Here is a 16471-nt window from a genome sequence, read left to right on the forward strand (position 1 = left end):
AGCTTCCACAAGAGACTGCATACTCTGTGAGCTTTCATGGGACCTCATCAATTTTTGAAAGGTCAAGTTCCTTGAATTTTCCAGTTTTGTCACTTTGCTCCCCAAGTCCCCAATTTCCTGCAAGTATCCCGTGGTCCTGTTTATTTCGTTGATTTGAGTTTAGAATTCAAATTTTACTACAGTAAAAAACTTTCACAATCACATCTAACTTTTTTACTACAATAAAAAGCTCCTATATAAAATCATATCTCAACTCGAATTAAAATTTTGAATCAGCGAACTAAACGGACCCATATTTCTCTCCTAATCAATCAAGGACCTAATCGTCTTAAATAACCAAAGGCACAAAAAAGTCCACAAAGCCAAACTCAAGTCTATAAAAAGGATTATGGCATTAGTACAATATGATCAGTCAGCAGAGACTTAATCACATATTCACATGGTGGATTAGAAAATTATCTCTCTCTCTCTCTCTCTCTCTCTCTGGGGAAATGGAAATGGAAAAGTTGCTAGGAAACAGTCAGTACCAAAACAACCCACATCTTAGAAGCCAGAAACAACCCAGCAAAGGCAAGAAAAAGCCCATCAAGATAAAGTATATTTCTAGTCCTATGATGGTCCGAGCAAATAATGCTTCGGAGTTTCGTGCGATTGTTCAAGAACTCACTGGTCGGAACTCTAACTACACTGATTTGTACGACGACGTTCATCATGACGAGTCTCTAAATCGTACGACGACAATATTCAGCGAATCGGATCATGATCAGCCCGGCTGGTCCCAGTTTTCTGCTGATTATCATCCTCAAGGATCGGATGATCATGCGTTGGTTGATGATCGTGATCATGATCATCATGTGGGGGGGAAATTTTCGAACCCCAATGTTTCTTTGCTCGGCCAGATTGATGAATTAGGTCTTTTCTGGAGATCAGAAGTTTCAGAAAGCTTTAATGGGTTCCAATCTTCATGTTTATTTGTAGGACAAAACTAAGAGAGCAAGTTTATTACTTTGTAATGATACTTCTCTTTTTGTGCATTTGGAACCTAGCTAGCAAAACAACAATTCAATATTATATATATATATATATATATATGGATACACACATACTTAAGAATATTATTGGTTTGTTGTTTTGCAATCCAATTTATCTTAAGTTTCTACGCTCTTTATTGGTTTGCTGTTTTGCAATCCATTTTAACTCAAGTTTCTTACGCTCTTTTATGTTGTGTACTTATTTGTATGCACGGACTTTTCTGGAGAACAAACGGACACGGTACAACGTGTATACATATACATATACATACATATATACACGTGTGCATAGTTCACCAGCATTAAATGCGTATGAAACTGACTGAAAGTAAACTTCGACGCAACCTTTTTAAAAAACTATTTTGAACCATTGGTTTCTAAAGATAAATTGTGAACCATTTTGTGCGAACTAAGCTCTGATATTTTTCGATACAATATGGGATGATACTTCTCTTTTTGTGCATTTGGAACCTAGCTAGCAAAACAACAATTCAATATTATATATATATATATATATATGGATACACACATACTTAAGAATATTATTGGTTTGTTGTTTTGCAATCCAATTTATCTTAAGTTTCTACGCTCTTTATTGGTTTGCTGTTTTGCAATCCATTTTAACTCAAGTTTCTTACGCTCTTTTATGTTGTGTACTTATTTGTATGCACGGACTTTTCTGGAGAACAAACGGACACGGTACAACGTGTATACATATACATATACATACATATATACACGTGTGCATAGTTCACCAGCATTAAATGCGTATGAAACTGACTGAAAGTAAACTTCGACGCAACCTTTTTAAAAAACTATTTTGAACCATTGGTTTCTAAAGATAAATTGTGAACCATTTTGTGCGAACTAAGCTCTGATATTTTTCGATACAATATGGGATGGTTTAATCAAGTCCTAATACCACTGAGTGATTGTCAGTTATAATATGAATTTGTTTTTTTGTTTTTTTTTTGTTTTTTTTGGAAAAGCACACATATATATAGATGTCATCAGCATTAATTCACTGTATATATGTACAAACATAGCACAAGAACATATCTTGCCCCCAATAATACACACACATTATAAGTTACATTTTAGCCTACCACATAAATAATTTTCCATATATATATATACACATTCTTATGTATTTATGTTGAAAAAATTGTCTTTTTCTCAAGCACTATATTTTTCCACAAAAAACCTAAAGGGGACAGAAAAATCAAAGCCGGGGCCACAAAAATATTAAGAATTTATTATGCCATAAATAAGTTAGTTTCTCCGGTACTCTGTCTTACTAGTAATTTCAATTTTTAACCGTTAAATTTGATAAAAATCACATCAGATTAAAAAAAACATACAAAATAAATATATTTTGATACAAATTTGACAACTGAAAAATAAAAAATTTATCAATAATCTATTTACACTCCCCATGAATAAAAACTAAAAAAGAGAAAACAACATGCATGAAGTTACAGTATAGAAAACAGAATGATGAGATATCTGATATTTACAAGATGAGCACGACCTTTCATATAGGAAATCGATAAGTTATTTTTTAGCTTTTTTTTTTTTTTTTTTTTGGGCTCGAATTTCAGGGGCAACTTGGACAATACTGCATGTTCGTTCAAACATGCAGCGTCCCGGTCAAATAATATATGATCAATAATACCATGCTATTTAAACAACTAGCGTAAAAGAAAGAGAAAGGGAAACGATTTCTTCAATGTCAAGATAAGATTAGGAAATGTACGAATGCTATCATGTCACCAAGAAAAACTTGAAAATAAATTTCTTTAAAATAAATAAATAAATATCAAAAGTGCATTTAATGTGCTATTGTCGAATACCCATAGTTATGACAATGCTAATTTGATGGTGTCAATATTATTCCTTGTAGGTTTTAGAGCTTCACATTAGTCATGTGTGTCAATGGAATATTAGAATCTAAATTATTTTTTATATAGTTATCTCTTTTAGTTTACTGTTAAAATTATACAATTTATTAGTGGTAAGTTAATTGGTGTTTAATAAATGTATAATTTGTTTTCAATGTATTAAGTCAAGAATCCAAGTTCTAGAAGGAAGAAAAAATATTTAAAAAAAAAAACAAGAAACCTAGGCTAATAGTCGACTAATAACCCCTAACTATTAAGACCAAAGAAATTATTCGGTAGATGGGTGTAGACAAGGCACGATATAAAATAAAAATTTTGTGGAGCCAAAAAGGTTGAATCGTACTTTTGACTTTTCGTCTATTGGTTCATCCTTAAATGATTAATATGGCCGTACGAGAGATTATTATTCAAAATTATCCTCTATTGTATGGCATTTGCAGTGTCGTCACACCTATACCCAGTACGACATATAGGCTTCGTACCAGTAATTTGAATAGATTTATATATCACAACTCATTTCAATTTCACATTTTAACTATTAGTTTAAATATCAAATTAGTTTAGGAAATCGCGATACAGTAGCCGTATTTAGAATATTTTTTACGTTTTTTGAAAAAAAAAGATAAAAATATTTTCAAAGCGACGTTTGGCGGAATAAAGATAAAAATTAAAAATAAAAACTGTAATACTCGAGATTTAATTAAACCTTAAGCCAATAATAAATAAATTTAATAAAATTAAAATCACGGACTACATTTACCATTTACTTCAAAGTTATTTGTTGGCATTATATTTTATTATTATAGGTTTCGTACCAGTAATTTAAATAGATTTATATATCACAACTCATTTCAATTTCACATTTTAACTACTAGTTTAAATATCAAATTAGTTTAGGAAATCGCGATACAGTAGCCGTGTTTAGAATATTTTTTACGTTTTTCGAGAAAAAAAAGATAAAAATATTTTCAAAGCGACGTTTGGCGCAATAAAGATAAAAATTGAAAATAAAAACTGTAATACCCGAGATTTAATTAAGCCTTAAGCCAATAATAAATAAATTTAGTAAAATTAAAATCATGCACTACATTTACCATTTACTTCAAAGTTATTTGTTGGCATTATATTTTATTATTATAGCTATCATATGATTTTATTAAACTTATAAGTTTGCTAATTAAGTTTTCAGTTTTAATGTGCAGTGTAACTAGCTCGATGTGAGAACTCGATGTGCTAAACTTATGAAGAAAAATAATGATATTTATTATGATTATTTGATATGATATTTTATCTCTATTATGATTGATTTAATGATTAATTATTATTTTAATTTTTATTATACGGTTTTATGTAAATGTGTTGAGGATAGTGCTGGAACTTTGGACGGGCCGCCCGCGACCGTCGAAAAGCCCAAATTTTTACTCGAGCCCGAACCCAACCCGCCCGAGAAATTCGGGCCGCCCGCCCAAGCCTGAATTTCACCTTGAACGGGCCGCGGGCTTGTATTAGGAGGCCCGAGCCCGCCCGAAAAGCCCAAATTTTTTAAATTTTTTTAATATTTAGTTATTTTGTATTAAAATTTATATATATATATTACAATTTGAAATTTAAAATGAACACACGAACTATATAAAAAAATTATTTCTTTATTAATTTTTAAATTTGTAATTCATGATTGCCTCGTTAAAAACCTTACCAAGAAAAATCCAATTGGGATAAAAACTTGGCAAGGAAAAAAGAGTGCAATCATTTTGTGACGAATTACAAATTGTACAAACTTACATTGTTTATTAAATTACAAATACAATGTAAAAAGTAAATACATATTTACAAATTACAAATTTACAATTTAATTTGAAGCTGAGGGATCGTCTTCAAAATTAAATGTTAATCGATTAAATTCATCGATCCATTCTTGGCTTGCCGGTGAAATTGTATCTTGTAGACGTTGATCGGCCCGATCCTAATCCTTAATGCAAACTAAGGCTTCAACAATATCCCTTTGCAATGCATTCCGGCGTTCCTCAAGTATTCTTCCTGTCGTACTGAAGGCTTGTTCGGATGAAATAGTGGAGACTGAGATCGAAAATATATCTATAGCCAATCGAGTTAGGATTGGCCAAGTTAATGCCCGTGCCCTCCACCATTGAACTAAGTCAAACGATTTTGACGTATCGTCGACTACTAAGCCTTCACTAAGGTACGTCATAAGCTCGTTGAAGCTGCCACTGCCACTTGTTGATGAAGATTCGCTCACAGCTTCTGTTTGAGTTGTCTTATTCTTCTTCTTCAACCCGGAAACATTCAAGAATGAATGCGGGTTTTCATCTTGTTGTTGCGGTTCCTGTACTCTAGGAGGTACTCTAAACCTAATCTCATATTTTATAGATCGAATATATTTTTTTCTTTATTATTGGATATTGGTCCAAACAATTTATGCCTAAAAAATCACATAAGTTTTCTAAACCACTTTCTAAACCTTTTAATTTTAATTTAGGATAAAAAATAGTACCTAAACCATACAACAAATGCAACTTAGACCAATATTTTTTAAATTTTTTTTCCATAGAATGAATAGGAACTCCTAGGATTGGGTCATCCCTATATTCGCTAAATAAAATACTAATTTTTAAAAGTTCACCTAAAGCTAAAGGTGATGTTGGGTAGTATGTTCCACTAAGTTTTAGAGTAACTTCATGAAACCTACCTAAAAATTGATATAAAACTTTGACAATTTGCCAATCAAATTCGTCTATATGTCATACTCCTAATTTTGCACACATATAGTTTGTTATGGCATCCTTATAGAGGATGCATTGTTGAAGCATAATGTAAGTTAAGTTCCATCTTATAGGCATATCTAACGCTAATGCTCTAGGAGGTATATTTAATGCTTGTAAGAACCTAAACCAATCTTCTTGTCTTTGGTTACTACCTTGAATCCATGCAAGACTATCTCTAATTTTTTAATGTGATTACCCATTTCTTTTAAATCAGATTTAACTATTAAATTGATTACGTGACATGCACAACGTTGGTGGAAAATTATACCGTCACCGAATAAACTTAAATCATTTTCAAAGAATTCAATTGCTTTTGTATTGGCACTAGCATTATCTAATGTTATAGTCATTACTTTATCTCTTAGTCTAAATTCATCAATTACATTTAAAATTATATTATATATTAAATCCACGCTATGTGATCCTAGAACACATTTAAAACCTAATATTCTTTTATCTAAATCAAATCCTTTAAAGTAATGACCGATTACAGCTAAATAATCTTTATCGGCAACGGCAGACCAAATATCTGCCTTAACGCAACGCACCCGCTAGTCGAGTGTAAAAGGTTTATTAATGCTTCTTTTTCTTTTTTAAATAATTTTAATAAATCTACCTAAGAGTAGTTTTTGAAGTGAATTGTGCATTAGGATTATGTACAACCTTAATATATCGTTGCCAATTAGGATGCTCTACAAAACTAAGTGGTTGATCTAAAGCAGCTATCATTCGTGCAACTTCCATACGATCTACTTGCGGATCGTATTTCCAAGCGGTTAGACCACCGGTTGCGCGATCAAAAGATAATTGTGTTTGGCGGAGTTCGGATCCGCTGGATTGGCTAAACTTTTGAAGACACTTTTCAGAATGTCTTCTCAAGTGTGTGGTGTCGTGAATAGTATCATCTTGTAATTTAGATAAACAATATTTACACTGAGCTATGTGTTTAGTGTTACCTTCATTGTCGATCTCACCAATTATGTCGAAGTGATCCCAAACTGTCGAGGTGCGCTTGCATTTCCTCCTAGAGGTTGCAACACTTGCAGGCGCAGTCGCATTAGCACTCGCCGCTTCTCCACGCCCATTTTCCATGTTGTGTTGGGCATCAACGGGAATACCACTATAACTAAAAGGATCCATTATAAAAAAAATAAGAGCGATTTGAGAGAGAGAGCTTTAGGATAATGTGATAGTTTTTGGACAAATTTTGAAAGAGATTTGAGAGATCGAGAGAGATTGAGAGAAATTGAGAGGAATTGAGAAAGTTTGAGTGAGAAAAATGTGTGGAGGATGGAGGGTATTTATATGGAAATTTTTTGGTTAAAAAATTGATTTTTTTTCAAAAAAATCAATGTGCAATGGCTACATAGGTTTGGCGGGTCGGGTTTGGGCGGCAATAGGCAAAAAAGTAGCCGTTGGACGGGTTTTCAGGCTTATTTTCGGGTCGGGCACAACGGTCAGATTTTTGAACATTTTTTCGGGCAGTTCGGGCTTCGGGCGGGTTGGGCATGGCCGGAAAAATTCAAAAAAACCTCCGGCAAACGGCGATCGACAGCACCTACACGGCGGCGGGCTCCGGCGTGGTCTCAAAATTCGGGTTTCCCGAGCCCGAATTTCCACCTTGGATGGGCCGGCATATGGGCATGCCCGCCCGAGCCCCAAAAAATTAGGGCTTCGGGTAGCCCGCCGGCCCAAAGTTCCACCACTAGTTGAGGATTTAGTTGTTATTTTGAGTTTTTGTGAGAGAAGGCTATGTTAGCAAATTGAGTGATCTTTAGGCACCTAATTGAAGAAGAAAAATAGAGACTTTAGAACTGATTTTATGAGGTTAGGACAACTATTAGAGGTTTAGAAAAACCTAGACACTTATCCTATTATAAGGTCACTTTACTTTTGCTTGGTTTCTATTAAGTTTAGACTTCATTTTTGGGTCTATTTTAGCAAAGAAGCCTAGAACTCCAATCATAACATTTTCTTCTCTCTTCTCACTCCTTTTCTCACCCAAAACTCAGAAGCAAACCTAGATTTTCAAGAGAGAATAAGCTAAAAACTCAACCAGCTCATTTCAACTCGTTTTCAACCTAGAACCAAAAATAACCACTAAGGTTTTGAGCTTTTATTCACTTGGGAACACGTTTTTCTTTGAGATAACTTCTTTCTTATGTTATAAACTAAGATTTTAGAGATTAAAGATGTTGAAATCCTACTTGAGATTTGGATTTTTGATGTGGCTTATCATGCACGTTGTTTGTAGACTCTTAAAAATGAGTTTCTTGAGGTTTTGGTTCAAATATTGGTTTCTAGGTGAAATTAATGTTTTTAGCTTGATATTATTGATGATTATTTGAAGATAAACTCTTATTAGGATGATGATTCATGTATTTGAGAGTATTTGAGAGTGTTCTTTGAAGATTAAGATCTGCATGCTAGGTATTTGATGAAATGTTCAAATATAAGTCCTCTGTACAGCCTATGTAGATTATGTTTTCGTGCTATATATATACTTATGATTTTGACTGATCTTATATTTTTCTATTAAATTATACATCTCAAGCATTACGTGAGTTTTTGAATCACTCTAAATGAATTTTTTTACATTTAGTTATGAATTTTATAAGTTCAGCTAAAAAGCTGTTATTTTCCTGACGAGATTATACTTCAATCCGGATTTCGGGCTGTTTTTGGTTAGTTTGAAAAATCTGAAACCTGTCATGTAGTAGTTCTAAAAAGAGATTTTGAGTCTACTTTTATTTGCCACTGGTCTCATAATATTTTGAATTTTGATAAATTTGTTATGAATATTTTCGTAACAATGCGCAGTTATATGTTTTGTTAAATGATGATATGCATGTGATTTTTGAAAGCTATGGTTTTTAAAAGTTAATTATCACATTGAAGACTCCCCACAATCAGCTAGTTTGTTCTTGCAAAGTGGTGATCGAAATTCATATAAGTAGAGTTAAAGCATTAAACTGTATCACAAGACTTATTTGACGAAATAACTTGTTCAGAATTGTAATTATGCAACTTTATTCTCTTATGAGATTCTTATATGATTATGTTCAAAGAGTATTCATGATTAATTATTTTGAAAGAGATTATGATATTTGCTTATTATGTTTTTATGTTTTAAAAGATTTTATGGTATGATATATTGATGAGAGGCTGAGTAAGCAGGGGTGCGAGGGACCGGTGCCTCAAATTAGAGAAACTGTCTCTTTGAGACAACTAGAAAAAAATGCTAGTGGGAAGTCTCTTGTTGATCACAAGAAAAAGAGATTCTAAAAATCCCGCTTAGTGTTTAAGAGAAGAGAATTGGCCAAAATTAGAGAATGTCCTGTATAGAGAGGCTTACTTGGAACTGAAATTCTGTATTATACCTAAACTAAGAATAAGTATGAAAGTTTATGAACAATGTTTAACAAAGAAATTTTAACTACAGAGATTTTAGATACTTATTTTATTTGAAATCTACTTACTGAGTTTTTGCTCATTAGTTTTACTTTGTGATGCAGATGATGTTGTTGTTATCGAAGAGTAAAAAAAAAATGATTTCCAAGGTTAGCTGAGTACTCCAAATCCTATATCTGGCATTTTACTTATATGTACTTCCAAACAATAGATTGGCTCAAAATATATATATATTTTTTTGGTTACTATGTCGCTTTTAAATAACTATTTAATGTCTAAGATTTGTGGTTGTAATCATTTTGCGCACCGACTCATTTTGTTAAAAAACCTTTACGAAAATTTTGTGATAAAATTAACCACAAATTTTCGCATTTTAAAAATAACAGTGTTTTAAGTATAAAAAATATGTTTTAAGTAGCACTACCTCGCTAAATTCAACCTTAGACCGATTTAGTGTTGGGGCGTTACAAAAACAATTTTTTGATTTAATATAAAATGAAATAGAAATGAAAAATAACTTTTAATCATTTTTTTTTTATTTTCGTTTTCTCCTCTCTCGAGGAAAGAGAGAGACGAGTTTTTTTATACTAAAAACAATCTCTTAATAAAACTACCAAACACATTTTTAAAAATAATTTTTGTTTGAAATTGAAAACGTTTTCATTTTTATTTTCATACAAAAAACAAAATCAATTTAAAATGAGTTCCAAACGCGACCAATACTTGTTAAAAGGTCATTTTTTTGACTAATTTTACTTTCGAGTACAAGTTCTTGATTGAGTAAAAAAAAAATACAGAAAATGCAAAGCCCGGTTAAGTGTAATCTCATATATTGAGAGGTGAATTTAAACCAAATTTCGATCTAATAATCTAAATGCACGGTATTAGACACTAAACAAAAACTTGATTGACCTGATTAGCATAATTTCTTTAACACAGTAGTTTAACTAAGAAAGCCCAGAAGCTGTCTCCAACCAATAGGTCTGTAATGAACTTGTTGAAGGAGGATTAAAAAAAAATGATGAAAGAAAAAAAAAAAAAAAAAAAAAAAAAGTTGAGCAGGATCAAAGCACACTAAGGAATATAAGCTAGTAAAGCTACAAATTTACAAGATACACTACCACAACTGCATTATCAAACTACTAAAGCTAAAGAAACAGAGAACGCTTCAGGTTCGAGGATAATCCCTCATCATTGTTAACACATAAGATAGTGCAAGTCCTTCAGACAAGCATCTTGTTTTTCTTGCTTTTTTTTTTGTTTTTTTTTCCCCTCCTGCCTACCAATTCTCTTCATCTTTCTCCCTCTAACTCTTCTAACATGGTGCAAGTTCATTATTCTTACCTCTTAATTCCCGTCGTCCGCAGATTTTAAGTAGAGAGTCTCGCCTCCATCACCCGAGCTTCCACCTCGGCCTTCAGCAGAGCCGGAGCTTCCTATATCCTGCTTGCTCCCGCCAGCCATCCCCCTATGCAGGCCTTCTCCGGCAGAGCCACGACCAAAATCGGGGAACCCTCCAGCCCCCAGTTGCCCACTGCCTCCTGCACTACCAATGTCTCCTTGCATCATGTGCAGTCCCGAGCTCCCACCCGAACTCATGCCTAGCTGACCATGCAGGGCTTGTTGTTGCAGAGCTGGGAATGGCTGCTGCGTGTACAACATGGACGAGCGCGCGGCCATGAGTGATTGCGGAGTCATCTGCTGCGCTTGTTGGTGCTGCATGTAGTGTGCTCCTGGTTGCATCATGCTACTAGAAGGGTACTGCAGCAATTTACAAAATGTTTAGGATTGCTTAATGAATTGTGTCATTCTTTTATCATTAACTTGTCGTGATTAAAAGACGTTTACAAGTCATTTATGAACATACTAATCAAGAATTTATCTCACTGTAATCTATCCTAAAGTATATAGATCTGGAAAAATTTTTAAAGCACATAGCAAGCTATCTGAATCAAGTCTACCAGGAAAGATTAAATAACTTTGGTCAAAAGTCTCATCATGCAATAGAGAACTCATAGAGCAAGGTTTGGGTAAGTAGCTTATAAAATATAACAAAAAAGCACTGTACAAATAACAGCTTATTACACCCCAGCTACTAGCGTTAACTAGCTACAAGATTTCATCGTCGGAAATGGAGATTATACCTGAGCATGCATTGTAGGAGGTTGAGGCTGAGAGTCAGCAATAGCAGCCAGGTACATCAAGTTGCGCTGCAGCCTCGCTTGGTTCCTGCTCGAGCGAGAAAAAAGGATAAGTGGCCCTTCTGACACTTCAACATATAATCTTATTTCAAATCACTATTATGACAAGAGGGTTTTACTTCCACTTTGAATTCACTTTTGTTTGTTTGCAGTAAGCTAAATGCATAACATCACAACTGTCAATTATGATAAAATTCCCAAAGCACAACACAAGAATTTCTTTGGCACTATTTCATCCAAACTTTACTGGCTCTCTAAAGTTAATACTACGTCTGACATCTATAGAAGTTATACACTGCACAACAACGCCATGATAGAGAGGAGATGGATTTTAAACAAAACTATTGAAGGGACGTGACAAACATGAAAACACCTATGTCCGGTCAAAAGAAAGATCAAGCTTAGATTATGCTTTCCAGCACGCACCAGACAATTCGAAAACCAATCACAAGCATCGTCAAATACAGTGTACTCGTCAACCCGACCAATACGACATTGTACCAGAATCTCTTGCGCTAATTAGTTTCAGAAGTATTTAGCAAAAAAAAAAAAAAGGTCTTCGAAGTTCATCAACCTGGATCCTGTATCTTTATATATATGAACCTAAATGAGAACTGTAGTAATATGTACATGGTCAAGCACATTTTGAGAAACAGAAAACAAAAGGTAAAAGTAATTAGTAGGATAATAGAGGCAGCATCTGTTTCAAGCAGATGTACTGATAAAAACGTCAGTTAGCACTGCGTATCTGATAGTTATATAACTTGTCCACCAGAATAATGGCCAAATATGTGTCATGCAGAGAAATATTAATTTTCTCAAAGTAGTATTTCACATTGTAAGCCAAGTAACAACATGCAGTTGAGAGAAATAAACTACAACAAAGCAGCAGTCAACAAGAGATGCTAAAAAAAAAACACATACTCTGCACATTCACTCAATTTCCCAGAATTCTGGCTCTCAACAATCTTCAGAATCAATGACTTGTTCTCATCCAAATACTGCAACAAGGAATAGTCAATTCATTAACAGTTAAACATAAAATTGCAGGATATCTGTAACATGTACTCGAAATAAATGCAGTATAAGCAATAAAGGGAAGTCCAGAAAAGGCAGTTTCTAACTCTTTTAGGGAAGATTACATATGTCATGTATAATGAATTGGCTATCTTTTCCCAAATACAGCCACTTATTATAAGAAATAATATCCACTCAGAAACATTTTAACTCCAGAGACCGAGAGGTGACTTTAATGACAATAAATGCTTCCTAATTACTATTAAGACATTAAGGAAAACTTTACAGGCTGATTCAGGAATTTACATTACAAGGACGAAATCAGAAATGCTTCACTGCCCCCTAGAGTGAGAACTTTTATTTGAACCATTTCATCTGTTATTAATAAACATTTACTCGCTTTCCACTTAAACAAGATATAATTTAAGTACAAGCAAATGCTTAGTAAAACACTATTGTTTCTTCAAAGAAAAAGCTAGAATATTCCTGCATTTTGCTTGCAAATGTCAACATAAAAGACGTTTATGACACAACCATGATTATAATCTCTCACCCGTGAATTAAATGTCATATGCGATGTGTTTAAAACCAGTTTTAGCTCATAAAATAAGGGTATAGTACACATACCACATGCATCATATCTTCATTTTAAAGCTTTTATAAGCAACTCCATTCTTAATCTTATGACACTTGGTGACAAGTCAAAGTTTGAGTTCACCTAAATCCCCATTTTAGGCAGATTCTTTTAAACAACGCAAAAAGACGGTTAGTTGCAACTTTAAATTCCTTGTCCTAAACTCCTAAATAATAAGAAAACTTCCAAACTTTCAAGTAATTAAATAGCACATAGAAAAACACCAACTAGCTTTCAGCCTACCAAACAGAAACTAAACAAAGACCAAATAGTCATGTGACGTCAAGTAACTATAGCACTACATCCGTTAACATTGCAAGCAAAGATCTTATACACACACATATAAATACATATATGATATGAAACCCCATATGCATAACAAACGATACACAAGTAGACATAAAAAGAGAATAAATAAAGAAATAAAGATGGCCATGTGACACCTAACTACCTTCAGAAACAAGGTACTTCTAAATCATTCAACAATAAAAGAGAATAAAGGAACGAGAAGGCGCATTAAAGAAGGAAGGCCCTAAACCTAGATTCTAATGAGGTAGGAACAATACCAACGATGATTCCCCCCAACAACAAGAAATACCCATTTGAGGAGACAATAAAAAATAATTAAAAAAAAACAATCATAAGAAATATACCCCATCAACCATTGCTCACACCGACATAACTATTCATTGAAGAAAGTCACGTTTTTTCAAACCAATGAAGCTAAATAACCAACCAAGATAACTCAATAAACAATAGAATGATCCACATGAAACAAAAAGATGAACTTTAAGAGAAATATATATATTCTATATCAAAACGAAACAACAAACACCCGGTGAGCATTCATTCACCAATCAAAATTTGATTTTGATGAGGAAATGTGACTCGGAAGGTAAGAAAAAAGAAGAAGGAGAAGAAAAGAACCAACGGAACAAGGAAAACCAACAAGAGAGAGAGAGAGAGAGAAAATGAAAAGGCAGAGAGAAAGGGGGGAAGAAGAGGAGAACCTGTTGAATGTGATCAGTGGTGACGTTGTTGGGATAATAGGCTGCCATCATGGGCTGCATCTGCATCAGGTGCTGCTGCATTTCAAGCACTCTTCTTTATATACACAAACACTCTCTCTCACTCTCTCTCTCTCTCACTCTCTCTCCTAACTTTCTCGCTCTAAAGTATTGAAACAGTGTTTCAGAGCTGAGAACACTCACTGCAAAAAGAGTGCAAAGAGAGGTCAGAGGCAGGACTATAGATAGATGCCTTCACTTTTTTTTTCTTTTTTTTTTTAATGTTTTCTGTTTGGCCCTTTTTTTTTTTTTTCCCTCTGAGTTCACTTTTCTCTTCTCCTTACAATGACACAACCACCACAGGTATTAGGGGACAGTGAGTGAGACAGAGAGAGATCGAAATAGCTAGTAGAGAGTAGAAAAGGAAAGAAAGTAGGAAAATGAGAGAAAAGAGAGAGATTTTTTGGTTTTGGGTTTTGTTGGTTGTGGCTTCGGCTTTCTGAGGTCGTGACTTTCTTTGTATAATCTCTCTCTCTCTAAAACCCCAGTGTTTCTCTCTCTCTCTCAGGGTCACGTGATGGGTGGATGAGAGAGAAATGAGAGAGCCTATAGATATACAATAATGAATCTACTCATGTAGATGTTTCAGTAGCAGAGCTTGAAACAGCATGTAACATTTAACATGATAATATGTGTGTGTCTCTAAATTTAATATATAATATATTTTCTATCAAAAAATTATTTATATGTAGATATAATAATAACTGTTTGGGTGTTTTAGACCGGTTTGGTCCAAACTCTTTTGGCCTCACTCATTGATGTGATGACGCCCTTGCTTCTGTCGAGAGATTCCAAAATGAGTTTGTATTTGGTCTTCTCCCAAGCGCTCTCCCAAGCACGTGGCACACGCCCGGTCTCATCACATCAAAATTGGGTTTCACTTTCATTCTTCCCAAATATAAATTGGATTTGAGCAAGCCAACCCAGCTTTTCAGGGAATTCCATAGAACTACTGTATAGTTCGTATAATATAATTATGAGATTAAAATTATTTTTAATTTATGTATATTTTTTATAAAAAAAAATATTGTAGTAAATCATGAATCATTATTCAAATCAGGGTATGAATTTCCTTACCAAACATCACATAATATAAAGAGGGGTTAATGGCTTGGTCTTCAACATATGTGGAATTACCATTAAGTTGTGTATAGAATTACGAAGAGCCCGTTTAGGCTTAGTTGGTATTATTTTTTCCTTTTAAAATCAGTTTATACTCGTAGTAGAAGCTGATTTTAGTGTTTAATAAATTTCTTTAAAAGTATTTTTTGAAGAAATTTTTAAGAATTTACAGCTAAAATCAGAAGCAGTTTGAAGATAACTTTAATTTTCAAATTGTGCATGAATTAACATAATACAATTAATAAAACTTTTATAATACTCATAACACTCCTAATGAAATTTAAAATTTACAATCTTCTTAATTTAAAATTCAAACTCGTAATATAATATAATATAATATAATAATAATATTGTAACAAATAATATTATAATTATATTAATAACTCTAATATTATTATTTTATCATATAATATGATATTATAATTATATTATAATTATTTTAATAATATGATATTATAATGATAATATAATATTATATTTATAATATGTTTTATAATATTGTAATTATATTAACCATTTTAATAATATTATTATATTATATATCATAGTTATATAATATGTTATTTAATAATAGTTTTATTGTATTATATTAAATATATATTATATTATAATATAATATAGTCGTAATTTTTAACTATCCACAACAATTTAACCTCATAATTTATCAAACGTTATTACACTGATTTTAGAACCAGCACAACTACTATAATTATAGTTTACCAAACACTTAGCTACTTTTTATAACAGCTGCTTCTTCTTTCAGCACAGCTAAAAGTAATTTTTACAAAATCTACAGCACTACCAAACTAAGCCTTAGTTTGCTGATCCGAGTGGAGATATGATTTTATGTAAGAGTTTTCTACCGTACCAAAAAAGTTAGATATGACTGCTTCTGAAAGTATTTTACTGTAACAAAACTTGAATTCTAAACTCAAATCGGTGAAATGAATGAGCCAAAGTCGTTAAACTTATAATAAACAATAATTTGGTATAAAACTGAATTTGTAAATAAAAATCTCTCTGAATTGAATTTAATAAGTAACAAATGGTGGTCTAAATGAAAGCATCTGTTTAATTTCAGATGAAAAACATCCTTTTAAAGTGCAATTCCAAAATCCTAAAAATCTATCAAAATTTTTTTAAAAAAATTTGTTAGATCAAATTATTTACTTTCTCACCTGGTGATCCACCCCATGCACCAAGGGTGTAATTCGGCTGGGTGAGGTCGGGTTAAGCCGAAAAATTGAGCCGACCCGATTGGTGTGGGTTGAGAAAACTTTAGGCCGCAACACTCTCTTAAGTCT

At 33.0% G+C, this 16471-nt stretch overlaps 2 protein-coding genes across 2 annotated transcripts; one reads left to right on the forward strand and one right to left on the reverse strand.

Annotated features, from left to right (window-relative positions):
- The first annotated feature begins 491 nt into the window (after positions 1-491).
- LOC21407283 (sigma factor binding protein 1, chloroplastic) lies at positions 492-989 on the forward strand. Its single transcript, XM_010103960.1, has one exon. The coding sequence runs from the start codon at positions 492-494 to the stop codon at positions 987-989; it is 498 nt and encodes a 165-aa protein (XP_010102262.1).
- A 9029-nt stretch (positions 990-10018) lies between these two features.
- On the reverse strand, positions 10019-14563 carry LOC21407284 (GRF1-interacting factor 1). The gene is made up of 4 exons (XM_010103961.2): positions 13989-14563; positions 12252-12328; positions 11271-11355; positions 10019-10887 (listed from the first exon to the last, which is right to left on the reverse strand). The coding sequence occupies exons 1-4, from the start codon at positions 14067-14069 to the stop codon at positions 10474-10476; spliced, it is 657 nt and encodes a 218-aa protein (XP_010102263.1). The 5' UTR covers positions 14070-14563; the 3' UTR covers positions 10019-10473.
- Between the last annotated feature and the right edge of the window lie 1908 nt (positions 14564-16471).

Source organism: Morus notabilis, unplaced genomic scaffold (assembly GCF_000414095.1).
Source record: "Morus notabilis unplaced genomic scaffold, ASM41409v2 Scaffold205, whole genome shotgun sequence".
Classification (NCBI taxonomy): Eukaryota; Viridiplantae; Streptophyta; class Magnoliopsida; order Rosales; family Moraceae; genus Morus; species Morus notabilis.